This window comes from Marmota monax, unplaced genomic scaffold (assembly GCF_021218885.2).
Source record: "Marmota monax isolate L192 unplaced genomic scaffold, Marmota_monax_Labrador192_F-V1.1 WCK01_AAM20220418_F8-fsc00003, whole genome shotgun sequence".
NCBI classification, from domain to species: Eukaryota; Metazoa; Chordata; class Mammalia; order Rodentia; family Sciuridae; genus Marmota; species Marmota monax.
The window spans coordinates 22798841-22826815 of NW_026694084.1; the positions used below are offsets into that span (position 1 = coordinate 22798841).

Genomic DNA, 27975 nt, shown 5'->3' on the forward strand with positions numbered 1-27975 from the left:
CCAAGGTATCACGACTAATATTAATAAGCTCAGAGACAGAATCTGCATCCTGTTTATCTTTGTAATATTGGAAATGCTTGACACATCATAGCTACTTGGTAAATGCTTGTTAAATGAAAAATAGAAAAAGAAGTACATAACTGTCACCAAAAAAAGATGCCCACAGGCTGGGATTGTGATTCAGTGGTAGAGTGCTCATCTAGCACATGTGAGGCCCTGGGTCGATCCTCAGCACCACATAAAAATAAATAAAATATAGGTATTGTTTCCAACTACTTTCAAAAAATTAAAAAAAAAAAAAATTTAAAAGATGCCCAGTGAGAAGGAAAAAAACATAAAAGGACAAATGGTATATTACATAATTTGAGAAATGTTTACTTTACAATTAAAATAAGCATTTTATTTTTCCCCTAAACATAACATTCTGGTATCCATATACCAGAATCAATGCCAACATGGTTTGAAAGAGAAGTTGACAAAAGCTTTCTAAAGGCTGTTACAAAACCATAGCAGTACAATGTAGTAGCATTTTAGAAGATACAAACATTTAAATATGTAGATGCTATGAGAAACATCAAGCTCCATTAATTAATATTAGATAACCATATCTCAACTTCCAAGCTTCCAAAAATAGAAGGAAACTTTTAAGTTTACATTCATATTAAAAGAATAAGGGGATACAACAATCCTACTTCTGGGTACTTACCCAAAATATTTGAAATCAGTATGTTGAGGAGGGATCTGCCCACACATGTTCACTATAGCATTATATGCTATAGCCACATTATGGAATCAATCTAAAAGTCCATGAATGAATGAATGGACAGAGAAAAATGTGGTAAATATACACAATGGAATACTTAACAAAAAAATTCCTTAAAAAAGGAAGAGATCCTATCATTTGCAAACATGAATGGAATCAGTGCACATATGCTTTATAAGATAAAGCAACATAGAAAGACAAATACTACGTGTTCTTACTTGTCTTTGTAATCCAAAACAACTGAACTCAGCAGACTGGTGGTTACCAGAAGCTGAGGAATAGAGAATAGGAAAACCAAAGCCATAGGCACAAAAGTCTCAGTCAGGGATTTTGTTGTTGTTGTTGTTGTTTTAATAGATATTACTCAGTGTGGTGAATCCAGCTAATAGCTGAATATTATATAATTCAATCACCAGAAGGGTGGATCTCAAATGTTCTCCTGTTAAATGTTTAAGGTGACACATTATTGGCTTGATTTGGTCATTTTGCATTGTATTTCACCCTTGTGTCCTATAAATATGAACATTTATAATCTGAGCATATATAAATTTGAAAATGAATTTTAAAAACAGGGCATTTCAAGTAGGCTAAAGCAGGTGTATTCTCTTAGATAGTTTCATTTAAGATTAAGACAATGCTAGGGGCTGGGGAAGTGGCTCAAGTGGTAGTGCGCTCGCCTGGCATACGTGGGGGGCTGGGTTCGATCCTCGGCACCACATGAAAAAATAAAGATGTTGTATCCACTGAAAACTTTTAAAAAAATGCTGTTTTCTAACATTTTGTAAAGTATTATAATGATTATAGGGTTACTATCGAATGTGTTTTATATTCTTAGTTCTTAACACTCAATCTCCCATTTAGTTGTTCTTGCCTTTTTCTCTTAGATAAGTGAATGACTTATTAGACCTAGTACTTGGTTCATGAGATTTTCTCATTTCACCTTGAAAAAAAACAACTGCAAATATGTATAGAAGATGAACCACATGTATTTTTCCCTGAAAGATGTCAGAATATAACACTCAAATCAAATGCTGAACAAAAGCTATTTTGTAAGAATACATACAATATGTGGCAATTTAATTTTCACTGATGTTTTTCTTGGCAGTTTTTCCCACATTCGTAATTTCTAATCAAAAATTACTGAAATCATCCATTAAGCGTGTACTCAGACATTACTGAGTTATAGGAATCTAGACAATCTTAAGGTATCATAAAAAGAATCACAACTTTAAGAAAACATTAATTGAATCAGCTGTAAAAATTACTCTCACACCATGAGAAAAATAGTAATTAAGGTTACATTTGAACCGACTTTCATTCTATTTTTCTCTCTTGAGTGCTTTAACTCTAAAATAAAATTCTGAATCCAGGAAATTAGAATGGAGGGAAATGAACCAATCAGAGTACATAGTCCACAAGGGCAAGAACTATTTCTGGTTTTGTTTATCAATACATTCCCTCTGTTGACTCAGATAAGAAATCATTATAGGTAGGAGTGCAAATCAGGAGAGCCTTTCTTTTTTCCTTTTTTTTTTTGGGGGGGGGGGTTTGTTTTGTTTTGTTTACTGCACTGCTAGGGGGTGAGGCCAGAACCTCCCTCACGCTAGGCAAAGGCTTCACCACTGAGCCCCAACAGCCTCAGCCCCAACAGACTTTTTCTTGAAGGCAATTTAAGTAAAAAGCCTTAAAATTTTATATTCTTGGACCAGTAAATCTGCTTCTATAAATTTATACTAGGAAAATAATTATGTAAGTGAGCAAGTACTTAGAATCTAGAACATTCATGACCCAAGCTTTAAAAAAAAAAAAAAAGCAAGACCCAACAAATAACCCCATAACCTGGATTGCCTAGCATGTGCCTCTTGTCATGAATATATAATGAATACCTGCTATGCACCAACTACTGTCCTACTTGCTGTATCCCAACCTTCAGTGAACTTAATGCTCAGAACCATCCCATAAAGTAATATTTTCATCTCATGTGGATAAGCAACAGAGAAGTTAAACAATTCAATCTAGCTTCATGATCCTATAGCCTTAGTGTTATCTTTAAAACAATGTTGAAAATAAGGATTTCTTAACTTTCCTTACTCTTTATCCATTCCTTTTTTGATAATCTGCCTCAAGAACTGCCATCTGACAGTCTTATAAACGGCACCCCCACCAGCTAGTGTATCTACCTAATTTTGTTACAAAAACATGGGATCTTTAATAATCTTTCAAATATAATATTATATCTTTTTCAATGTACTACTGTCCTACCAATTTCTCCTTCCCCATTCACAACACTTGCTGTTAGCAGAACTGTATTTTGTGTTATGAAAAGATATGAAATCCTAAATATAATAATGTATACAAAATGAATCTCATTTTCTTATAAAACATGGTCCTCTGGTGAAACAATTTTTAAAAAATATTCCTGTGCATATTCTATGAGTATGGAAATGGTTTCTTGAAGAATAAAAAGATAGACTAATGGGAGAAATGAGACAAGTGATCCCATCCCGGAGACAAAGAGTGTCAGGGCAAGTGTATAAAACCTGGGATTCAGGGAAGCATCTGGAAACCAGGAAGTATAAAAATTCACTGCAGGTGCCAGGGTCTCCAGATGGGAGATGGAATAGGCAGCCCCGGACCATGTGGCCAAAATGTAGCACTTGAGAGGAGCAAAGTAGTAGAGCTTGCAGGTCTGAACCTGCTGGAGGACGTGTTTTATCTATGGAAATAGACAACTATAAACAAAGTAAAAACAGGATAGATAAAATATGTGTGAAACCAAATGAACAAGCAGTTGATTCTTTTTTTTTTTTTTAATTTATTATTAGTTAGAAAGACATTATAGCCAAAGACAGCAAGGAATCCTCTGTGCTTTTCAATATGCAAATACAAATTCTTCCAAATGTTGCCCTAGAGTAATCTCAAGTGTCCACGATACTCCTTTTCTGAAAACTTCATTTTCTTAGTTGTTGTATTCTTGAAGAGCCTGGGCCATGAAGAGTTTGCCTAAGTTTTGGGCGGTGAACTCCTTGATGTTCTGGCAGTAAGTATTAATCTGGCCTAAAAATTTGAGAAAGAGTCTTAATGTTCTCCAAGTTGTAAAATGATCTAGAATGCTAGTCAAACAAGAAAATCAGCACAATACAGAATTCACCAGAACTGTTTTTAACCAAGAATTTACAAGAATCAATTCTATTTTTCCATAAAGTTTAATAAAGAACATAATTTCTTTTGAAAAGTTGTTATCTTCAACTCGTGATTAAAATGAAGGAAAACTAACTTTTTTAAAAAGATTATCAGCTGTAAGGATATATTAGCTATCAATCTGCTGAATCAGTACCAGATCTGATCAACAGACAGTACTCTAAGAAATCAGAGAAAATATTACTGCCTTAGCAGGCAGATAGGAGATATATGATCATAGCATGGCAGAGTAGCCACATCCACCTGGTTCAGACATTGAACAGGTACAGCAGTGTACAACCTGCACTTTAGACATGTTTTAAGGTCCTTCCCCTGAGCCAAAAGCAGAAACTCCTCCCTGAAGAATGGCTCTATTACTGTTTTTGCATCTAATCTGATGCAAAAGCTATTCATTTCTTGAAAGTATAAGCACTACAGGTTTGTCTCAATTAGGCCTCAAAGAACTATATCTCAGTTTCCCAAATGTGTGTGTGTACTAGAAAGTTAAGGAATTTGGATTTTTCAACCACTCAAATATCATTATTAATAGAACTGAAAAACTAAGAACAGCTTTACTTTGAGTAGATTTTTCACTCTATTAAAGTTTCTCACAGACAAAAAGACAATTGACTTAAATAGTATCTAACAATATTTTATAAAAATAAGATTATACAGCCATATAAGAGTGTGAATATTACACATTAAAACCAGCCTATGGTTGGGCATGGTGGTACATGCCTATAATACCAGCAGCTAGTGAGGCTGAGGCAGGAGAAGAAAAAGTTTAAGCCAGCCTCAGCAACTTAGCAGGATTCTAAGCAACTTAACAAGATCCTGTCTCAAAATAAAAAATAACAACAGTTGAGGTGGGGATGCAGCTCAATTGTTAAGCACCTCTGTGTTCAATCCATGGTACCCGCCCCATTGACAAAACAAAATAAAAAATAAATCCCAGCCTCTAGCATAAGACATAGACCTTAACCAAAGTGATAGACATATGCTAAGTCTCCTCAGAAGTTCACCCAGAATTATATTCATGTTGCCATGATTTCAAAGGGCAATATTTTCTTCAAATCAAAAACTTCCATTCAAGTACCCCAATCTAAAGTAGAAAATAAAAAGGCACTTGAAGCTACGTGAACCTCTGCATTATTGAGACCATAAAAATTTTTTTCTTCATTTTCATGAAAGATGGAAAAGCTTCCCAATTTAGAAAGCTTGAAAATGTTTAGATATACACCAAGCGAAGAACTGAAAGGACCTGAGAAATAAAATACTTACCAATTCTTAAATTTCAGAAACTATACCTACTAGACTCAAATTCATCTAACTATTTATAAAATACATTAGCTTTCATGTGCTATGTTTCTGTCTGTAAAATTTCTCATAGTCTTCTGCTTCCTCAAGAACAGAGAAAACTACATATCACGCTTTACATAACTATACCTGCAATGAGTAGCGAATCCATCCTGGCAGGAGCCTGAAGTGGCTTAAAGAGTTTGGACAGGTCTTCCTCAGGGAGTGGGGGTTCTCCTCGACTCTGACGTTGCATATTCTCCTGCTGACGACGCTGCTGATACTAAAATTTAAAGAAAAATAATTTGATTATTTTTCTCTGAGGGGGGTTAAAAAAAAGAACTCTCTCACACGACCAACAATACCCCATTGCTCTGAATTCTATTCTAAGTTTAATAAATGGCAATATTTAAGAAGCTAAATATGGTAATGGTAGAAGAAAATATATATATATTTATATATTTTTGTTTTAAAATAAACTCCAGTGTCACTGTGAGCTCTAACAGTCTATATGATTTAGAAAACAAAATTGGTTCTGGAAGTAACAGAACTAAAAAGAGGTTCATGATCAGTGATTAAAAGAATACAGCATTCTGGACAAAGGGGAGAAATGGTTCATCCTAACTTTAACAACTAAATAATATACTATCTGCAATTTTATCCCTATTGACATAAAATAATAATAACACCAATGATGTTATTACCATCAAGTTCACCGTCTTTTTTTTTTTTTCCCTTGGTACCAGGGATTGAACTCAGGGCACTCGACCAGTGAGCTACATCCCCAGCCTTTTTTAAAATTTTTGTATTTTATTTAGAGACAAGATCTCACTGAGTTTCTAAGTGCTTCACTGTTGCTGAGGCTGGCTTTGAACTCACAATCCTCCTGCCTCAGCCTCCTGAGCCGCTGGAATTACAGGCATCCACCACCAAGCCTGGCAAGTTGACTGTTTTTACTATTCTTAACAGATGGTCTTGCGTGTTTCAGCTCTGTAGCTAAGAATGAATATTAACTTCAAATACTTTCAAACTCTGCATTCTACAATTCTCTGATAAGAAGGTGAGGATACATATATAGATTCTATAACTATAAACTTATATGTCAAATAATTAAGAGCTAGTTGCTGTGAATGGCTCACAATGCCAGTGAAATAATCTTCCACACACTGTCTTTTAAAAGGTCAGGTAATAAGAAACCAAGGTGGGTTAAGAAAAACTTAAAAGTCTTGAATTCCTATGAAAACCAAAGGCAATGACAGTTTCTCCTGAAGAAGAGGAGTAACTTGCTTTGAAGATTTCTTTCTTATTATGGGGTATGAAAGTGAAGGTGAGATACATCTAAAAAGGGTTATGAAAGATACTAGTAAGTATGAATAAATGTTAAATGCAAAAATCTTAATACATTATAACTCTGAAAAGAGTCCCAAAGATTGGCTTCTAGTATGAATTACCTCATGGGTGACAGATTATCAATTTGATAGCCCAAGTGATTCCCACCCCCAACAACAAAACAGCAAGAGAATACAATCAAACTGGGACATTTCTTTCTCATAGTTTAGAAATCTGCAGCTATGTTCACTTAAAGATACTTTACAGATTTACATATATTTTCTCAATTCAAGTGTAGCAAAATTCATTCATTCATTTTGATTTCCCGACATATATGAACCTGGAAGAAAAATTTGTTTTTCTTTGATTACATAAGTCTCCGAAGCACTCAGCTGTGCTTCGAATTTTACAATTGACAACACTTTGTTTAAAGTGCATTTTAATGAACACAGCAAATATAAATACTACTTCCAGGGATAAAGATTCTGAAATCAACTTATCTATCAATCAAATGCTGAGAACATTTTAGAGCAATACAGTCCCAAAATAATATTCCCGGAACTATGAAAATCATGTGGTCCTAAGGCAATGCTAATAAAGAAAAGGTTAAATGGCCAAAACTATATGTATGTGCATATGAGAATATTCAAGTAATTCTATGATTTTTGTTGGTATTATACTATCTATTTCACAGCAGGTGGTCTATTATTTCCTATCAAAATTGCTTGCTCTTAATCACAACTGCTCAGTTTTTTAAATGAACTGAAGATTGCTAACTATTCTGCAATGAACCACCACCAAACCAATTATAGTTAGAGTAAAGAAATGAACTGTGACACTCTGAAATCTCTTTGCCTCCAGTTTTCTCCATAAATATATATCTTATTTGCATAACCTTTAGCTTAATATATAAGCTCTCTTTAAATCTGGTGTTTTTAATTATAATTTGTAAAATATTATTTACTAAAGAACAATCTTTTAAAATATATGATACAGAGATGTTAACTAACAGTCAATGTTTTTTTTAAATATTTTTTAGTTGTAGGTGGACACAATTCCTTTATTTTATTTTTATGTGGTACTGAGGATTGAACTCAGTGCCTTACGTGTGCCAGGCGAGTGCTTTACCACTGAGCCACAACCCCAGCCCCAACAGTCAATGTTTTACTAGAGATAATTTAGATCATTTTTAAGATGACTTTCTTTCTGATACTGAGGTTGCACCCAAGGTTACTATACCACTGAGCTACATCCCCAATCTTTTTTTTTTTTTTTTGAGAGAGAGTCTCAGTAAATTGCTAGGGTTGGCCTTAAACTTGTAATCCTCCTGCCACAGTCTTCTGAATCTCTGGGATTACAGGTGTGCACCACCACATCCAGCCTTTAAAATGACTATTAAAACATCACACCTAGAAGTCAATGTATATTGATTTTTTCTATAATACCAACCTGATGTTTCTGCTGCTGTTGCTTACTAGTATTCCTCATGTATGTGTTATATTTTACTATGTCTTGGCTCATTTCATCCACTCTGTCCATCAGCAACTGTAGATTCTTCCCCAAATGATTGCTGAAATGAAAAGTAAACACACTGATACATCATACTTTAAGCTATGACTTTGCCACTGTTCTAAATAGTCATATGTTAAAACATGATCTGCCTTTTGCTAAAAGAATTAGAAGCACACATATGCATTAAAGCAAGGGTGGAGGTAAGAATCTGAGTCAGCTTATTATTAAACTTATGTTATCACCCACAACTATAATCTCAGGGCTGTTGGAAATAGCTCAGTTTCTTATTGTTGACAGCAAAAGTAAGTTAAATAGGAACTGTTAAGCATATCTAGTGTGGCATCTATAATATATACTTTCAGAAAACCAAGTTTAACTTGAGTTCAGTACTACTGAACCCTTTTCCTTAACATCCCCACGCCCACCCCCATGTGCCCCAGAGTTTTAAATCAGTAGTCAAGCAAAGAGTCATGCAAACTTATTAAGATTTCTGGCACACCATTTCTTTATCTACCTTATTCTAAATGAGCCACATCATCTGGCTCCTCATCTCTGTTCTTTCCTAGAATCTGTAGTAGTATATAGTCTTTCATACTTTTTATCTCTAGAAATATTGATTCCAGCTCAGTTACTACAATCTTTTCATAAAGTAATGCTAATAATTGATACAATGACCACCTTATTCACCACCTTCTACCTGCCAATATCTCCTATCATGGGCTGGGGATGTGGCTCAAGCGGTAGCGCACTCGCCTGGCATGTGTGCGGCCCAGGTTCGATCCTCAGCACCACATACAAACAAAGATGTTATGTCTGCCGAAAACTAGAAAATAAATATTAAAATTCTCTCTCTCTCTCTGAAACAAAAAATAAATAAATAAAAAAATATTAAAAAAAATATCTCCTATCATGCTAAAGCATGGACATCTACTATGAATGTCTAAAAACAGCCAGCTGACAAACTATAGTGACCAATTCACTACTTTCAAACAGGTATTTACTAAATTATTATGTGCCAGTCTCAGTATTAAAAACCAGGGAGACAATAATGAATGATGCATACATGGTCTTAATCTTCTTTGAAATTACAACTGATTAGAGATAGAGCAGGGCAGGTGGGGAGAAGAAGAGAGACTTCAGATAGCATGGTCAGAATATCTCTTTGAGAAGATGAAGGGCTAAAAGCAAAAGATTAGGAGTTAGCCAGGTTTCAAGTATTCTAGGGAAAAAGTACAAAGGCCAAAGTTCTGAGGTGGACAACAAAAAAGCAGATCTGATTTAATTTAAAAAGTGGGGGAGGGGATGGGAGGAGGGGGGAGAGGGGGAGGAGAGGAGGAGCAGGGAGGCCAGGCATGACTGGAGCACAGTGATTTGGTTAGGGAGGCCAGACAAGCATATATGGAAAGCCCATTAGCACCACACAACTTCACAACAAAGTGGCTTGTATGAATGAGACCACTGAAACATACTGAATGGTACTCTCGAGCTGTGCATGTCTGGGCTTAAATCTTAAAATAATCACTCTGTTGCTATGCATGTAGACTGAAAATACAAGAGCTAAGAGTCTATTGCAGATAAGATATGGAGAAACTGAAACATTCATATGCTATGATGGGGATCTAAAATGATATTACTGCCATGGAAAACAGCTTCATGGTTCCTCAAAAAGCTAGTTACTATTATTAATAGTAACAGACAAATGTGAATGGTGAGAACAGGAGGTCAAGGAAATAAATCTATAAACTGGGCCTACTGTGCTGACTCCATGTGCCCTCATTCAAAAAGCAATTAACCTGTGGCCTTCCTTTAGTCAACAGAATACACTACCTTCCTGGGCAAACAACCTGTTACCTGTAGGAGAAACGCAGACCCAAAAAATCCCTGATAAGGGCACAAGTTACCCTGAAGGAGGTTTCTGTGACCATTATATACACCAAATTCCAGGACCCAAACAGGATAATTAAAAGCCAAGGCCCTAACCATAAAATGTGTAAGAACAAGTTCCAATGAGACCCCTTTAGCAGAGGCCAAAGTGACCCAGAGTTGCCGTGGATCTTTAGCATGTCAACAGCAAAATTTTCCTTCCCCAGGGAAAGGCAATGGGCAATGGGAACTTGAAAGTCTGATGTAAAACCGCTGTTAGTCAAAGGTCAAGGGGTGGAAACTTCTCTAGGATTCCTTAACAAAACTGGAGGGCAGGAGGGGCACACCATCCCTTTCCTCTCTGAGAGGATCCACTCTCTCCCTTGAGATGTCCCCCTTTTCCCTATCCCTTCTAATAAACCCATGCCTACTACTGTGTTTCATTTGAAATCTTTCCAACATTCTCCAACTTTATGACCCAAGCAATTCTCCTGAGTATACACCCAAGAGAGAACTGAAAATATACGCTCACACAAAAATTTGTACATGAATGCTAACAGCTATATTATTACCCTTAAAAAGCACAAAGTAGAAACAACCCAATGTCCATCAAATAAATGATAAGTGAATAAACAAAGGTGGAATATCCATACAATAAAATATTATCGAGCCATAAAAATAGTGAAGTACTGAAGCATACCACAATTTGAATGAACCTGCTAAATATTATGCTAAGGGAAACAAGCCTAGCACAAAAGGCCACTGTAGGGCTCTACTGCCTATAGTCATAAAAAGTATTCTACAATTAGTAATGGTTGCACAACATTGCAAATATACTAAAAAACACTAAGATGCACACTATGCATAGTTAAGTTTATCTCTATTTCAAAAAACTGCACCACCACCACCACCACAACCACCCCAAATCTGTTGTGATGTTCCAGAGTAATGGTGGCTTGCATTGGGACAGTAGCAGTGAGAACAGATGAAAGTGAGTAGAACTGAGAAATACTCTGGAAACACAACTAGTGATTTTTATTTGATAATGAGGTACAAGAGAAGAATCAAGGATGGTGGCCAGTGTCCTGGCTTCAGCAGTCCACTGGCTGGCTGGTTATTACATTCATAGAATAGGGAAAGACAGAGGAGAAAACAGATTGGGAATATTGAAACAGGAAGAAAGTAAATCCACTTAAAATATGGATTCTACCTGTACCCTAAAAAAAAAAAAAAAAAAGTTTGGGTTCTTTCTTAAAGAGCAGAAAAGAGTACAGAACTGGTGTGTAAGTGTGTGTGTAAATTACCTTTTTAATCCCAGTCCGGCAGTACCCAAACAACCTTGGCCCAGTAATTTGGCCTAAAGACTTCACCTGTCTAGGAATCAAATACTTCTTTGGTATTAAATTTTATTTCATATTTCTTATTCCACTGTGATTTTTTTCCAATCATTTTTTATTTTAAAATGTTTCTCCTTCTCTGGAAACCAATTAAGTACTTGTTTCTGTTTTCGAATTTCTTAACAGTCTGATTTTAATCCACCCAGATTCAATTTATTGGGTATATGGTGCAAGATGAGGAATTAAAACGATTTTTTTTCCAGTAGCTAACCAAATATCCAGATCCATTGATTAGACAGTCATACTGCTTTCCCAAATAACTTCAGGATTAAACAATACTGTATCTCACATTCACTCTTTTGGCATGTACTGAGTACACAGTTACTCTCCCAGTCACTCTGCCAGATACTAAGAATTAAACTATATGAGATTTTGTTGCACTCAAAACGTTCTAATGAGAGAGGAAAGTAAAAGTAAATAGATAAATTAAATAATGGTGGTTAAGTGCTCTAGCAGACATTCAGTGGATGCAAAAAGGACAGTTTGGTAGGATCAAGTGAAACTACCCCCACTCCAATTATGTGACAATTAAAGTCTGAATTGTTGAAAAGGAGCTAAGGGTAGCTAGAGATACTGGGTATAAGCAGACCACTCAAGAGACTCCAGCATGAAAGGTGTGATGCATTTAATGAACTGCAAATAACTCAGTATACCAGGGAACTGCTTGACTAGAAAAAAGAGATTTATCAAACTTGGGGGGGGGGGGCGGGGAAGACAACCATAGCACAGGCCCTAGGAAACTTGAATTATAAGTTTGGATTCCATTCTAAGCATTATGAGAATCAGCCAAAGATTTTAAGCAAAGAAGTAATATGAACATCCAATTTGCATTTAGCACAAGCATAAAAAGAGGAAAAGGTTAAAAGCAGGAAGTTAGGGAACTGTGAAAGTAATCACAAAGAGAAATAGTGATGCCTTGGTCTGGGGTAACAAAAAATCATAGAAATAAGATGAAATCACTCCAGGAATGCACATGGGGGAAGATTAACTCTGACAAACACTGATATTTAGGGATGAACAAAAAGAAGAAATCACTGTTTGAAATAAGAAGTAACCCATAAGAGTTGTAGTTTCATAGGCTCCAAAGAATTAATTCCAGGATGAAGGGGTTCTCAATTCTATTAAATGCTGATGAATCTCATGCAGTAGTATGGTGACAAGAAGTTTTTTGTGACAGAGTTCTAACAATAAGGAATGGAAGAACACTGAAAAATGTCAGAGTAAGTGGGAAATGAGGAAAGACAGTGACAGAAAATTCTATTGATGGGGGCTGTAGCTCAGTAGCAGAGCACTTGCTTAGTATGTGTGAGGCACTGGGTTCAGTACTATCTATGTGAAAGGTTCATGGATGGATGTTCATTGTGTTATCCTTTCAATTTGAAGTGTTGAACATTTAAAACAATTTAATGGGAAAAAAACAAGTCAATAAGGATAACAGAAAAGTACTAGTATAAAGGAGAACTAAAAAATCTAAAAGGAGAAGACAGATCGAATGAGGTCCAGAGAAGTCAGGACAGAGTGGGACTGACCTCAGGAGGCTGATCCTTTCATTTTCACCAATCAAAGAACTGAAGCCTAACAAGCTATATTAAGTATAGAGATGCCATTAGCTACATGACTTATTGTTAAGTCATTTATGCCATTGAGTGAAAAAGGAAATCAGGTAAAGGGAAAGCTCACCACCAATCTTGTGCCTGGGAGCAGACAGGAAAGCAGTGACACTGGAGAAACACACAGAGGAGAGGTACAGGTATCAGCAAAGGAAAATCTATTATTTGTAGAGTCCTTAAAACCTTGGGAGACCAATTTTAGCATCGAGAAAAGTATTAATAAAATAGGGACCTCTTTTTCCACTAAAAATGTCTTTAAGGTATTAATACTATATGCTATAAGTGTATATAATTACAGTGAAAGAACACTGCCACAAGCACAAATATGTGGGCTTTAAAGATTTCATAAGAGTGATATTACACTAATGGTTCAGATATTTAAATATTTAAGTCATGTTTATATCTTACTGACTTCAGAAACATTCAACATTACTCACCATAGAGGCCTTAAAGGGCACCAGAAATTAACAATAGATAACTATTTCATCAGTCACAGAAAATCAGAATCATTACCAAGAGCAATTTTGTGAAAAGCTTTCGTTTTCATTATCAGTTCAACTAGAATACTCAAAAAGGGAGTTACTGTTGGTGTTTCAATAACATAGTCTTTCCTTTTATTGCCAAGGAAACAAAGAACTGAAAACAGATAACTTAAACAGATGTGAACCAAGACATAGACTGCTAAGTCAGCTCTGGCTACAGTATCAATCTATGCTTATTATCCTTAATGTAGGATGCTCACCCTTAGTTTAATTTTGCTTAAGGAAAAATAAAAACAATCGCTTTTTATGTGTGAGAAGTTAAAAGCTTATGTTATACATTTTTTAAAAAACTAATGAAGGCTACTACTAGAACTTCCATGTAATAAAATTTAAATATAAAGTTAGGATTTTTAAAAATGAAAGCAAATCATTCATAGCATAGAACAAATCTGTCAGGTAAATCAAAAAACTGGTACCCATATATGGCCATGGAAAATATCCTCAAAGTGTTTAAGGAGTTGCATAAAAATAATTTCTGAAGGTTTTTTAAATTTGTTAGAACTGGCATGATTACCATCATCATGCTACTAACATTAGAAACTAAAAACTAAGATGTACATAGGTGTATTTAAGGCTTTTCACATAAAAATATGTAAGATAAACCTATAATAAAATAGTTTTCTAGGTCTTAGTTGCTACAGCAAACTGAGAACAGTTTCTTGGCTATTGCAATTGCTGCTTTGGACAAATGGATATTCTAGACCAGCTCACTTGTAATATGGAAGTTTCATAAGGGCTATACTTGTTTTGTATGTTCAATAAAGGAGGCCTGGGAAAAGGTGAAGACATGAATTATATAAGTAATAGTTTTCATGTAGTAAATTTTAAATTATTATGTATTTTTATACTTACTACATCAAATTGTAACCCTGAATGCTGAAAACGGTTCTTAGCTCAATGCTTTAAATACAGGTGTACCAAGTGTGTTTGTAAAAGCAATAAAGAAATATGACCTCCTAAAACAGACAAACTTAAAGACTATTATGAATATATGTTTGCAGTCAAACAGAACACTCTTTGGTTCCAAATTAGTCTTACAACCAGGCTATATCATTTAGCACTCCATTTACCATTCAGTTTCCATCTCTGCCCTGTCGAAACTTTTTAATGGCCTTTGTGATTAACAGATGCAATGGAAGGTGGCACTTCAAGCGTAGCCCTATTCATACCAGAGAACAGAGAAGACACTATGGTGTCTGGTCCTTCTGCGTTCATTATCTTCCTTGCGTTACATGTGGGAAGAAGGAACTGGTTTTTGTGTTTTGTTTTTAAATAAGCATCTGTCTAGAGTACTGGAAATCTGATAAACTTCTGTTCCAAACCATTGCTGAAGAAAACACAACTCTCCTTTCAGACAACAAATATATACTGATTGATTTCTCACTCTGCCCATTTCACATTATACTACTGCTAGCTGCCTCCTCCCCCTCCTCCAACAAGAACAACAAATCACTAACATCAAGCTTAAACAGCATTTCAGAGAAGCTATATAATGTGACTGTTCACATTTCTGCTAAGAGTAAGAGACTGGAGGCTGGGGTGTGGTGGGGTTGCTCAGTGGCAGAAGGCTTTCCTAACATGTGTGAGTTCCTGGGTTCAATCCCCACTACTGCAAAACATTTAAAATTATAAAAGTTCAGGGTGGGGTGGGACAACACATTAATTCCATAAAGAAAACAATCTGTCTAGCATTTTAGCAATTTAATAAATATTACCTTACCAACTCATCAGCAAAAGCAGTCACACTGAAGGAAATCATGTCACTCACCTGTCTGATAGCAAAAGCCAGAAAGTTCAGAAACTCTAAAATTTTAGTTGAATACTCAAATAACTACAAGTTTACTACAGAGAGAGAATGCATCTGAATCTGGGCAAGTGCAATCAATAAAAGAAAGCATTTCCATTCTTCTCCTGAGCATTATTAAATATCTAGACATAACAGCATAAACCTCTCAGGACAGTGTACAATAAATAAAGCTGAGCCAAATAAAAAAGTCCTCCCCCATGGGTATTTACCATATCAAAGTGCAAATGAAACAGCAAGGAAGGCAGCAGTAGGTTCTTACAACAGGAGCAATTAGTATTCAAACAATGTGTTTGTTTCACTTTATCAGTTTGGCAGTTTTCCTGGGATCTTAATAGGGCCAGACAAATACTACATGCTGTTACATAGATCTTAGTAATCTCAAAATGTTCTTAAGTTAATTTTTTTTCTTGCTTCACAGAGAAAGTCTATGTAAAAGAATTTTCTGCAAAATGTGATAAAAAAGGTATTTTCATTAGGCAAAGCCACTTACCTACTAGCAAGGCTGAGCAATTCATGTTTATCTGCTACAGCTGACTTCTTCTCAAGCTCCCACATTAGGACATTGATCAGATGTGAATTTTTAATTACAATCGGCACTTCTTCAAACATGTGCTCAAAGGTGATATTTGCCTTTTTCAATCTGTGAAGCATGTTAAAAATATTTTAGACTGGTGGTCAGAAATAAATGTTAAATTAACTATTTCATACATTTACCTAAATACAAGCCCTCTTCAAGGATTCATTAATAAGAAAGGCAGCAGGAGCAAAATATATATATATATATATATATATATATCTTGTGTGTGTGTGTATGTGTGTGTGTACACACATGCAGGCATACACACTGCCTGGTTAACAGTCAAGCATAAATCGAGTGAGCTGAGTATTGACATTGAAAACAATCTAATTTTTTAACTGTAAGCCCAGAAAATAAACTGGCAAGGAAACTATTCTTCAAAATCAAGTATCCTTAAACACTTCGTTGATAGTAAAATATAATGTATATAATTATAATGAACTAACAAAATATGTAAATGTCACAGTAAGTTATGCATCTAAAATATTTAAAATAAATATCTAGAAAAGAAAAATATCCTGTTTTTGTAAAGTTTATTTTTTAAGTGTGAAGAACTAAAAAGATTAACAACTAGTTGAAAAGTCACAGGAGACTCCACAAACAACAGTGTAGGAAACGGCTTCTCAGAGTTAGTTGTAACTCCATGTCCAGAAATTGTTCATGAATTACCTTTTCTTCTTAAAACTGTATACCTTAATTTTTTAGGAGCTAAATAAGAAACTACAGATAAACTGTCCTACATGAAGCCATAATCATTAACTTTGATTTCATTTAAAAACAAATTCTACAATTAACAGAAATAATAGATTTTAATATCCAATGGCATTAAGTAGGATCACAGAATAGCTCTATTAGTTGACTCACTGCATACCTGTCACTCACAAAACTTCCAATCAGCCACATTTTTTACTGAATCCTTAAAAATGTTCATATCTTTCCCCCCTGTGAAAGGTGAGCATAGGAAACATGCAGGTTGCACGTAGTCTAATGCAGAGCTTACAGTCTGACAGCCGCTGACCACTCTTTCATCTCCCTTCTATCTTTTACTTCTTCAAATACGATAGCTAATTAATTCCCATTCTAACTGAATTCACCTATGGTGAGAACAACAGATGAGACACTCCATAAAGATTAATCTAAACATGGTAAGGGTGTCTCTCAGCACGCAGAAATCTACAATACGCATGGCAAAGTATTACTGCAGCACAACCAAGCCTTCAATAGATGTGGCAAATTGACGGTTTAAAAGAAAAATACTCAGCCCTTTACCATAAGCCTCTTGGGCCCCCAAACACTTACGCTTCAGGGGAAAAATCCTTCTCTTTACAAACTTCCATTAGTTTAGGAGTCAATCTGTATGCCTTTAAAGAGAGAGAGCCTTGGGCAGTTTTTATAGGATCTCAAAAAAAAGAGAGAGAGAAAATAATTACTGAGGATTCTAATGACATCGGTTCTAGGCACATTCTATTACTTATCACACTGTCTTTGGAAAAATGAAGATCAAAATAAATAATGGCAACACAACCTGAAGCACATTCAAACCATTTCTAGCAAACAGTAAGCGAAGATGCAGTGGTTGTTCTATCCTACTTAAAATCAGTAGAGTAACTTCCTCCCTTAAATAAAAACAGAAGATTCCAAATATAGTTAAGATATTTTGAAATCCCTCATCTAGAACCAGTAATCTTGCTGAAAATGAAACATATCTTATTCTATACATCTTGTATTAACTGGGGAAAATACTAATAAGTATTAAACAACAACAACAACAAAAAAAAATCACTGTATGCACTACTATACTTCCTTAGTCCACGAAAATGAATAGCCCTGCAAACAAAATTTATACAACCTAATAATCAGTGTCCACATTTTTAAATTAAAAGATAGTTAAAAACAAAACCACTACATCAAAGTGCTATCACAAAAGTGTCCTTTTCTAGTTTTAGAAAACGAAGTTTTGTCAAAACTAACTGCTTAAACACTCCATGAGTAAGGGAGCTTAGCACTTGCTGCATGATAATGGCTCTGGCATGCCAATATTCAACTAAAACCTGTGTTAACATTCATGTTGTCTGAAACTTAACACAGTGAAACTTTTAGCAATAGGTGATAAAATGAAAACCAAAATAGATTGAAACAAGTGGAAAATTCATCAAGGTCTGATGATGCAATGTTTCCAGCCAATATAAGTACACTTTAACAACTTGTTCTTTACTGTAATCCAATTGTTAACATACTGAAACAATTTTGGGGCAGCTCATAAGATTGATCGTATTCATTAGTATTTTTTCTGACAGATACTCAGGACGTTACATTTACTTCTCAGCTGGAAACTATATGCAAGTCTGCCAGATATGGCAAACTGTGAGTGTTTGGGGAGGGGGAAGGCTATAAAGCTGTTAAATTGCCTACAGTTCTGATACAGCACAGAACATCTGGTCTGGAGAGCTTGAGGAAACACCATTAAATAGGCCGAAAAGAAAAAAATCTTTGTGCTAAGAAACAGTCCAGGTTTTGTACGCTGCTGTCAGAGGTATAAAAAAAAAACTTGGCACACTGTGTTATGATTGGTCAGTCACGTACAGAGCCAGACACTCCAGCAATCGGGGTTTGTTAGACATCTGGTCTAGTTCCACCAGCCCCTTCAATGAGGGAGGGGAGATGGAGGAATAAAAATGAAGCAGCTACTCCAGCATTCCAAAATGTACACATCAGGGCTCTGATAGCAAGAAAAATAAACAGAAAGAAGGAAACCCTGTCTAGACTTAGCTGCTGCTGAGGCTGCTGCAGAAACAGAGTTGGTATTTACTTGAGAAAGCCTGCCAGGCTGCTCTTAGAAGCATAAAGACAGAAAGTAAAAATAGGAGTAATAATATTAAGGGAAGAAAAGAATAATAAAGGAAACTCCGACTAACCATAAATAAGAACAACAGATTCTTCAATGGCATGTTGGTAACTGAACTGAGAATCCAAAAGCGCCCGGGTGACAAACGAGCCATAGTACGTAGACTGGTACCAGCCCACATGGAGATGATCAATGTTTACATGGCGAAGGCTCCGCATCATTTCCATCTGATACTGGACTAGATGATGAAAAGGAGGGGAATAAAAGAAAAACTTTATGATACCACCAATATTAAAAATAAGCCTAATGGAAACAAATTTCTACATTTATTAGTCATAAGGAACAGGTTTCCAGGGGAAAAGTTATTCGGTTCACACATAAAGAGAACAAAATTAAGCTTTCAAATCATTGGGACTTTCCTTTTTCACTAATGCAAACCAATTTGAAGAAAAAATAGTATTAAAAATACAATATTAATGTCTTGTTCTAAACAAAGAATTACTAAATGTGGTTTACTTGATCTTTTTGAAAAACTGAAAACAGTAAAATGTTTAAGGAAAACAATATATAATTACTAGACTGGCTACTTGTAGGAAGTCTCATCTGGACCAATAGATGAGAATAGTTATCAATAGTTGTCTCTTCTTCAACACACCTTTTGGAACTGTGAACTTAAACCAACAAGAAAACTAAGGAGAAATAATCAACCACCACTTATATATAAACAGCATATAGACTATAGCCGATTTAAAACTAAGAATTCATTTTTGCCTTCATCTGGTGCCCCCTGCTGCATACACTAAATTTAAAAAAGATTTTTTTTTTTTGCCTGTCTTCTTTTGTGTTAGTGACACTACGTTTTCATTAGGATAGAGTTATATTTTAATCATCACATACAAAACAAAAAGATTTAACGATTTTTACTTTCATCAAATCAATGACTATAATGTATATTGTTAAAGTACAAGCTGAACGTGTAACAAATGACATTAAAAAAGCATTACAGCCCAAAAATGCATAACAAATACATAATGAAGAAAAAAGTTTTACAGTCAATATTCAAGCTACTTCAATCATAATGACTGCATGGCCATGTGAAGTAACCATATTTGCTTAATTCTAAACCTAAGCAGCTCACTTTTAAAACTCTTAATCGGGTTTTGGTAAAACTAAAGTTTTATGCCTGGTTCCTTTAGTCAGAGCACTATGACTTTACAAAGCAAACAATAAAAGTACCTTCCTGAGATGCATGATCTTATTTTGCAACACTCACTAGTGGGCCGAGAAATTATAAATCTGTTTATTCCATGATTATATCACTCTTATTTATAAAAAATGGCAGTCAAGTAATCAACTATTTCAAAATTATGTGTTTTTCATTTTTCTTTTTGAAAAATAGGACAAAATTTTAAGCCTATGGCAAAATTGCAACAGAGCTGGAAGGTGTACTACTGTGAAGATGTACACTAGGCAACTGTTTTGAAACCAGCAACTCTGTTTTGAAAGCAAGTCCATTCATTCATAAAAAGGGAAAAGGTATTAAGATAAAGGTAGTTTGCCCCCATTATTTCTCAAGTCGTTCATTTAGGTTATAGGTAAGAGGTGATACTTATACACAAGACATGTTTACATACCAGTGTTTCTGCATATTTATAATTAACACATTGGAAAACAAAGCCTTAAAGCTTATGCTATATTTTAAACCATGATTAAAAACTACAGCCCTACAAATCTAGTTTATAGACAGTATGACAGCCTGAAGCAGTATAAAACTGATGATGATTTACATTAATTCTTTTATCTTATTATTTTATTTCTCTAGCATATAACAGAACTGCTTCTTCCTTCAGCTAGTTTAATAGATTTGTATTAACCACACAAATTGGGACTGAGTTAGAATCATTGCTATGGTCTCCTTCTGTTTTAAAATGTCTAGATTCTCTTAAAGTAAAAATTACAGATTTGGCTAACAAATTTTGTCAAATTTAACTTACAAATGTAAAGTCCCAATATTATAAGTAAAACAGAAGCAGAAACTAAATGCTATTTATCTCAAAGGGAAAGAGGTCAGGAAATGAGGCGAGATTACCAAACAACTAAGAGTACAAATACAATTTTATAGGACAATTTAATTTAAAAAAATCACTACTTGCAACATGTGTTGGTGTGCAATTTGGCTAACATATGCAGAGGGTAGCCTATCAACTTGTAATAGTAGAAAAAAAAGACCTGGAATCTAAAAGTGAAGGAAGGTTCTTGTGCCAGTTTTGACATCCCCTCTGTAGGTATCCTGCTGTCCAATTGATGATTCTCTGATGTTTAGTTTTACCATAGCCAAGGAGAACTTGACAACCCATCCCAGCAAAATGCTGGGATGCCACATTATTTCAGCATTTGGATATGCTAACTATAAACAAGAATTTGTCTACTAGGTAAAACAGGGCCTCTAACATACCTTATGATTTCAATCAAGATACATTTCTCTGAAAAAAAATATTCTGCAATCTTGTTAAGACTTCCTTCAAATAACCTAAATATAACACATTTTATAAGCACATTTCCAGAATACATGAGGGAAAAACAAATGGGGGGGGGGGAGACCTTCCAAGATCTTTCTAGTTATTTCTTCAAATTCTTTCTTATCCAGTGTCTTACCTAATTTTACACACCCTCCAATAAGAACAAGAATGAAAATGAGTATTCTCTAAACCAAGGAGTCAGGAATATGAGGCCTGTATCCCCATGGCTGCTCAAGAAATAAATAAATACAGCTCCAATGTATTTATTTCTGGGAGTTCAGAAATTAGCTTCAGTTCCTGGGAAGAAAGAGGGAAGCATGTACATTTTCTTATTCTATAGCTTAGAAAATGACATGCCAGATTTTAGAAGTTTTTAAACATACTTATTTGTAAGTCATAAGGGTTTTCATATCTTAAATGAACAACAAAATTAAAGAGTTAAGAGCAATGACAGGTTAAGTTAATAAAACTGCTTTTACTCTCCAATGTACTGGAATATCATTATTTTACAACAAAATCTATATTGGGCCTATTCTAGGAGAAGTTTTAGGACATTCTCTATAATGATTTGAACTTTACTACTTTGATAATAAAAATCAACAGATAAGGCAAAATCAGGAAAAATAGTGGCTCTACTAAAAGCTCTGTGTGGAGGACCTAAAAGTCAATCTTAAAAAGGTAGGGAAGGGCTAGGTGTGGTGGCACAAACATGAACCCAACTCAGGAAGCTGAAGCAAGTGGACTACAAGTTCAAGGCCAGCCTCCATAATGTAGTGAGACTGGATCAAAAAAAAAAAAAAAAATTAAAAGGCTGGGGAGTATGGCTTAGCGGTAGAGGGCTCCTGGTTTTAATTACCAACCCTGCCCCCAAAAGGTGAGGACTGGGGTACTGAAGCACCAAAATGAGGCTGGAATGCACTAATGCCCAGTGAGAAACATGCACTATTTGAAAGAAGGTACTTTGATTTTTTTTTTTTTTTAGTGGTATTGTTTACACTCTACATAAGCTAAGGAACAAGAGACAAAACAACAACAACAACAAAAAAAAACCTCACAAACAGCCAGGTGAACTGCTGTATCTCTACAGACTTTGAGGTCTGTGGCTATGTTCTAATGCTGATGCAGATGTGGGGCTCTCATCTCCCTTCACTCAGTTTTTCTTCCTCCTCCCACCCAAATTTTCAGAAAGTACAAAACCAGCTCTTGGAAAACTTTCTTGGTAAAACTAAGTAGTAGTAAGAAATAAGCAGCTGAGTGTCCACTAAACTATACCAAAACTGTGCTCCCAGTAGCCACCACTAATCAACTAAGCTGACCTGCCACACTGACACCTATTTACCCCTCTGGCCTATAGAAGAAATAAAGAAAAAATCATGAATTGGTGACATGCCAATCAGTTTTACACAGTAAATGGAAATGGTCATTCCAGATTTCAATCTCCAAAACCTCTTTGCTTTTGTGGTCTCTTGGAAGTTACATGGTAGTGTAGAGCAGGTAAGGCAATCAGGAGACACAATTTAGACACTTGGGCAAATGAAGGAGCCTATGATTCCTGCAAGTGTCTGTGATGATGATACCATGTCACAGCCCACAGACTCCGGTAAATGTGAGGGAATGTTATCTGCCTTCTCATATCTAGTCAGTATTTACTTTTCTGGCTGGAGTTTAAAGGAGGTTATAAAAGACAGAGATAAGGTTTATCTTATCCAGGGAATGGTTCACACCTCAAAGAAGAGAATCACACCAAAGAAACAAAAAGGAAAAAAAAGAAAAAAAGGGAGACTCCTTAATATAAAGAGCCCGAATTCCTTACTGCTGGATACACACAGGTTAATGAAGAAACAACCATTTATTGGCAACTTTGCAAAAGTTGGTCCAGGATTAGATGGGCTTCCACTTTTGTTCTAAAGTTCTCATATTTAACAGAAGCCAAAGTGACAATTCAGCCAATGACATTCATTTCTTGAGTTAATCATTAAATATCCTGGGGAATTTCCCAAAGACAAATGGCAAGGGAGAAATCCTTTTGGAGAGGGGACTATTTTTAAATTTATAATAATGTTCAACAGAAAGGCTTACCATCTTGTAATGAAAAGTTAGGAAAGAACCTTTTAAACATTTTTAGTTTAAAAAGCAAACGCCCTACCAACTTAGAAGAAGCAGCAAGTAGCAAATGAATTATAAAGACAAATTGGCAGTTACTACCAAGCCAGCTCAAATTACTGATACAAAAGCTACACTTAGATGCAATTGAGGTGACACTACAAAATTTGGAAGGATTATAAAAATGAGCTAAAATTTTATAAATCTTTTCAACCTCTACAATTGTTTTAATAGGCTAAGCCTCTCCCTAGCAAAGGAGAGACTGGTTTAAAACAGTAAATGACTGTCTGAAGTCTGGCACCAATATATTCATATTCACTTTTTCCAGTATCTTCTTTGCAAAATGGTCAAATTTAAAGTGCCTAGAGCTAAAACTGTCTTAACTGAGGCAGACTGCCCAATAACTATTCTTTTCAAAAACCCACCACATTTGTTGGGCTTTCTCTTGTTTTATCTTCAAATATGCAAACACTGAAAAATAATATGTTTTCTTACATTTAAATGCTGTTTCTGGAGCTACAGTGGCAATCAACCAAACTAGAGTATGAGTCTGCAATGCTCCTGAATATCACTGGGAATGACAAATGAATTTGAAATTTTTCAGTTCAGAATAACGAGTTTTCTTTTCACCATCAATTTCTCAACTTCCTTATTAAAAAGTCAGCTTTTTCAAATTTATAATTTAAAGTGAGCCCCCATGAAATGCAATTTTTCATTACAAAAACAGGAACAAAGAATTGCCACAATTTAATAGTTAGGCTGGGAAGAGCTAAAAGACAGTAAAGTCGTGGAATATTCAAAATCAAAAACTTGAGATCTGCCCATCAGGTTAAGAGGAAAAAAAAAAAAAGATTTACGATGTGATATTAAGGAACTCTTATAAGGACCAAGTTTTCTAAATTTTAAAAACTGAAAACAATTTAAGAACCCAGTGTCTTATTTCATGAGCCAAATAAATCCAAAATTATTTAAAGATATATTACAATGTAACAATTTAATAAATATGCATACGTACTACAGTCAGACTTCCTACGAAGCAATCACCTACACATATAATCTAACTAGTCCTCAAAATAACTCTAAGGTGATCATGTCATTGAAAACCTTTTAGAAGCTGTTTACCATAGCTTTGACTTCAATATGACTTCAGAATCTGGTTCCAAAGTGTAGAATAAATTATTTCTGAATCAATAAAAGTACAGCACATAGATACAACAGAAATATACAAAAAATTTTTAGGTTTTCAGAAACCACATCTTTTGCAGTTCGATCACTATATTTAACACTACTGGAAAGATTTTAAGGGGTAAAACTACTGTCAAAGTTTTTAAATACCAGAGTAGATAACTATCACAAATATGTAATCAAATTCCTAAAACATCGCATTTTATGAAACTATTTGAAACCTGTGCTAAGACTACAATGAAAATAAATACTGGCTCAGATCAAAGATGACCTGCATCAGCATATCAAGTAAGGGAATCAGATCTAGTACACACTCTTTGCAGCAAAGAAACAAAACTCAACCAGGAAATGCAAATGGCTTAAAAAGCAAAGATGCAAACAAAATCCCACTACTTCCCTGAAACGAACGAATGATTTCAACAAATATGACAGGGAAGCAGAATGCATAAAATCTCCTATCTGTGCTGGCACGAGTGCTCAAGCAGGACTTTGAAGAAAATAATTACAAGCCTCTACCCAGCAGCACCATGGGACACCAGTGAGCACTCTTTACGCGGTGACTGTGAAGGCTCTGTGCCATTATTTAAAAGACAAACTTTATTCTGTGCTTTCCTTTACATATCAGACTTTCTGCCAAGCCACACATACGTTTCAGGCAGTGTTCAAGCTAGTGGCAGATGTAGATTTAAGCAAACAGAATGTGCATTTGAAAGAATTAAATAAAGTCTACTTTGGGTAAAAGAGAATTATGGAATACACAGATTTCTTAAAACCTCCATATTTTCTTCACCCTGTCTATATCATGTATTCATCCCTTGTTTCAATTAATACATGTGTTATTAATGCCATTCTTGTGACTGCTTAAGATTTTTGGTAACAGTTCAATTTTTCACAATAAACTGTCCAATATAAATTCTACTCTACCTAGAAACTATTCTATTTTAAAAGAAATGTCAAAAATACTACCTTTCTTAATAATCTTGGAGATTTTTTTTTAAATAGTGTATTTATCCTGGGTGGTTATTCTTTAAAGTATTTATGAATTCTGGCAAAAAAAAAAAATCTTTTGAATGCCAAGCTGGGGATAAAAATTGTGAGTGGGGATGGAGGGTGGTCACTCTTTTAAAACTAATAAGTATCTTGGAAATTATTGAAAGTTGGGTTTTCCAACAGGTTTTAATGTTGTTTCAAGAAGTCATCTACAAAATAAACTGATTCTTCCCAGAAAATAACATGAACATCCTATCCTGCAGTACATATTCTTAACCGAATCATGAAACACAGTAAAGAAATCCTATTTCTTTGGGGTTATAAGAATTTAAAATACATATACATTTATGCCCTTGATCATGAAAATACATGCACATAGGTGGTTGGTAGAAAACTGATATGTTAACTGTATGTCATTTGATATTTACTTACACAAACCAAGAGATTTCACCTGGACAGACTCAGGAACACAGACCTCTTACCATGAAGAATGGTAACATAAAAAAATAACTCATTGACCACTGCTGCTTCTTGCTACAATTAAGAGTACAGTATGTTAGCAACCAAAGGAGAATCTCTGAGTTTGGGGGTGGGGGAGGATATTAAATAGGCTCTTTCATGAGAACAAAGAACATCTCTGTCATATTTGCAGCAATACAGGAGGTACTAGATTAATGCTGGCTTAAAATTAGGTGTGGAAAGTATTCAAACACATGACTGTTACTAACTAGAAAAGGTTACAATTATTAGGAAATTCTGTTTATATGTGTGTGTGTGTGTGTATTCTCTATTTACAAAGGACTAAAAAGTAGCTTATATTAAACTATATGAAATAATTAGTAATACCAGAACAAGTCTAGATGAAAATAAAGAAAGCAAAAAAAGAAGGTGAAGCATAGACTTGAATAAAACCAACCAGGCCACAGATACTCTGATTACAATTTACAAATTTGGCTCCCAACATTCCATCAATCAAAGCAAAAGGAGGAAATATGGTCATTTACCTTATCCAAAGGGGGAAAAATACTACATCTCAAAGTAGGTAAAACCTTCCCCAGTACTTAGACCTAAAGTAAAATTTTCATGTTAGGCTTCAATGAAAACTGTTCTGTAATATTGTGAAAAGCAGAAAGCATTTCTGAAAAAAAAAAAAAAATCATGCTTGATTTGCCTTTCTTATAAAAAGGCTGGGTTTTTAATGTTAAAAAAAAAAAGATCTCTTAAGTACTTTTTAAAACACAGATAACAGTTTGTACAAGTTCTAAAACAGAGAGAGAGAGACAAAAGAAAGGGCTACCAAAATGAATTATTAAGTTTCATTCTACAAAGAGCTGTCAATTATCAATCTCCAGTTCTTGGGGGGGGGGGGGATGCATCATAGTCCTAAGCACTACAAAGTAAAAAAAAAAAAAAAAAAACCACTCATAGGAGGTACTATTTGCTATTTATACAGTAAAGCGTGGTGATAGATGTTGCACAGGGTCACTTCATTTTACTTATTCTGAAGCCATTTACTGAATACCACTTGTGCTAGACGTCTGATAAGGCTACAGTAACATCATCTTCTAAAAGGTGTCCTAATTAATGTGGTTGCCCAATGGACTAGTGGTTAATACATATGTCTCTCTGGGTCTTAATTTCTCACCTAGAAATTAAATTTCAATTTCTAACAATACAATAATAGCAATTTCAAAACTTACCTACTAATCCAGCCCAGATGACTCTTTGCCGAATGTGCACTTTGGGGCGGGGGGGAACCCTAAACTACACAGGATAAATTACAAAAAGACTTTACCAACTCTTGTCCTGCAACTCCAGTACTTCTACATTTTATCCCTAAATGAGAAGACACTGAGTCATCAATCTTGACTACTTCTCCATTACTCAGGTCATACAGTCATCTTTCTTCTATGAAAAATTTGTTTGCTCCAAGGCAAAATCATTTAGAGCACCTCTAAAATTCTTTAATAGTGGAGAGAATGCTCTCAAGATGCTAAGAAGGAAAAAAACATATATATATATATATGATTATAAATGCCAATATAGAAACTCCTTCCTGCTAAAAAGAAGGACTAGAAAGAAAAATGCTAAAATACTAATAATAGTAAATAGTTCTCCAGGGAAAACTGTTTGGGGATAGACAGATGAGGATGGTTAAGAGAATAGTTCTACAAAATGGGCTCACTGTGCTGATCCTTCACATACTTTCTTGACCCCCTTATGCTTTCTTTGCCAAAAAGCAATTTGCTTGCAGCCTTGCCTGGCCTAAGTGACAGGATATGTTACATTTCTCAGCAAACTACCTGTTATCTGCAAGGAAATGCAGGCAGGAAATAACACTGATAAGAGGAACCCAAGTTACTTTGAAGGGAGAGACTTTTGTGATCCTTTTTACAGACCAGATTCTGGAAGATAAGGATAATTCATCCTAACCATAAAACCTGTAAAAATGATTGA

At 35.1% G+C, this 27975-nt stretch overlaps 1 protein-coding gene across 1 annotated transcript in view; it reads right to left on the reverse strand.

Annotated features, from left to right (window-relative positions):
* Positions 1-352: 352 nt before the first annotated feature.
* Positions 353-27975, reverse strand: part of Eif3h (eukaryotic translation initiation factor 3 subunit H) — a 90047-nt gene continuing 62424 nt past the window's right edge. Inside the window, exons 3-8 of the mRNA XM_046464670.2 lie at positions 18792-18959; positions 17176-17275; positions 15790-15939; positions 8018-8138; positions 5390-5522; positions 353-3820 (exon numbers count right to left, since the gene is read on the reverse strand). Coding sequence (XP_046320626.1) covers positions 3723-3820; positions 5390-5522; positions 8018-8138; positions 15790-15939; positions 17176-17275; positions 18792-18959 — 770 coding nt within the window. The 3' untranslated portion in view covers positions 353-3722. The remainder of the gene's footprint in view (positions 3821-5389; positions 5523-8017; positions 8139-15789; positions 15940-17175; positions 17276-18791; positions 18960-27975) is intronic.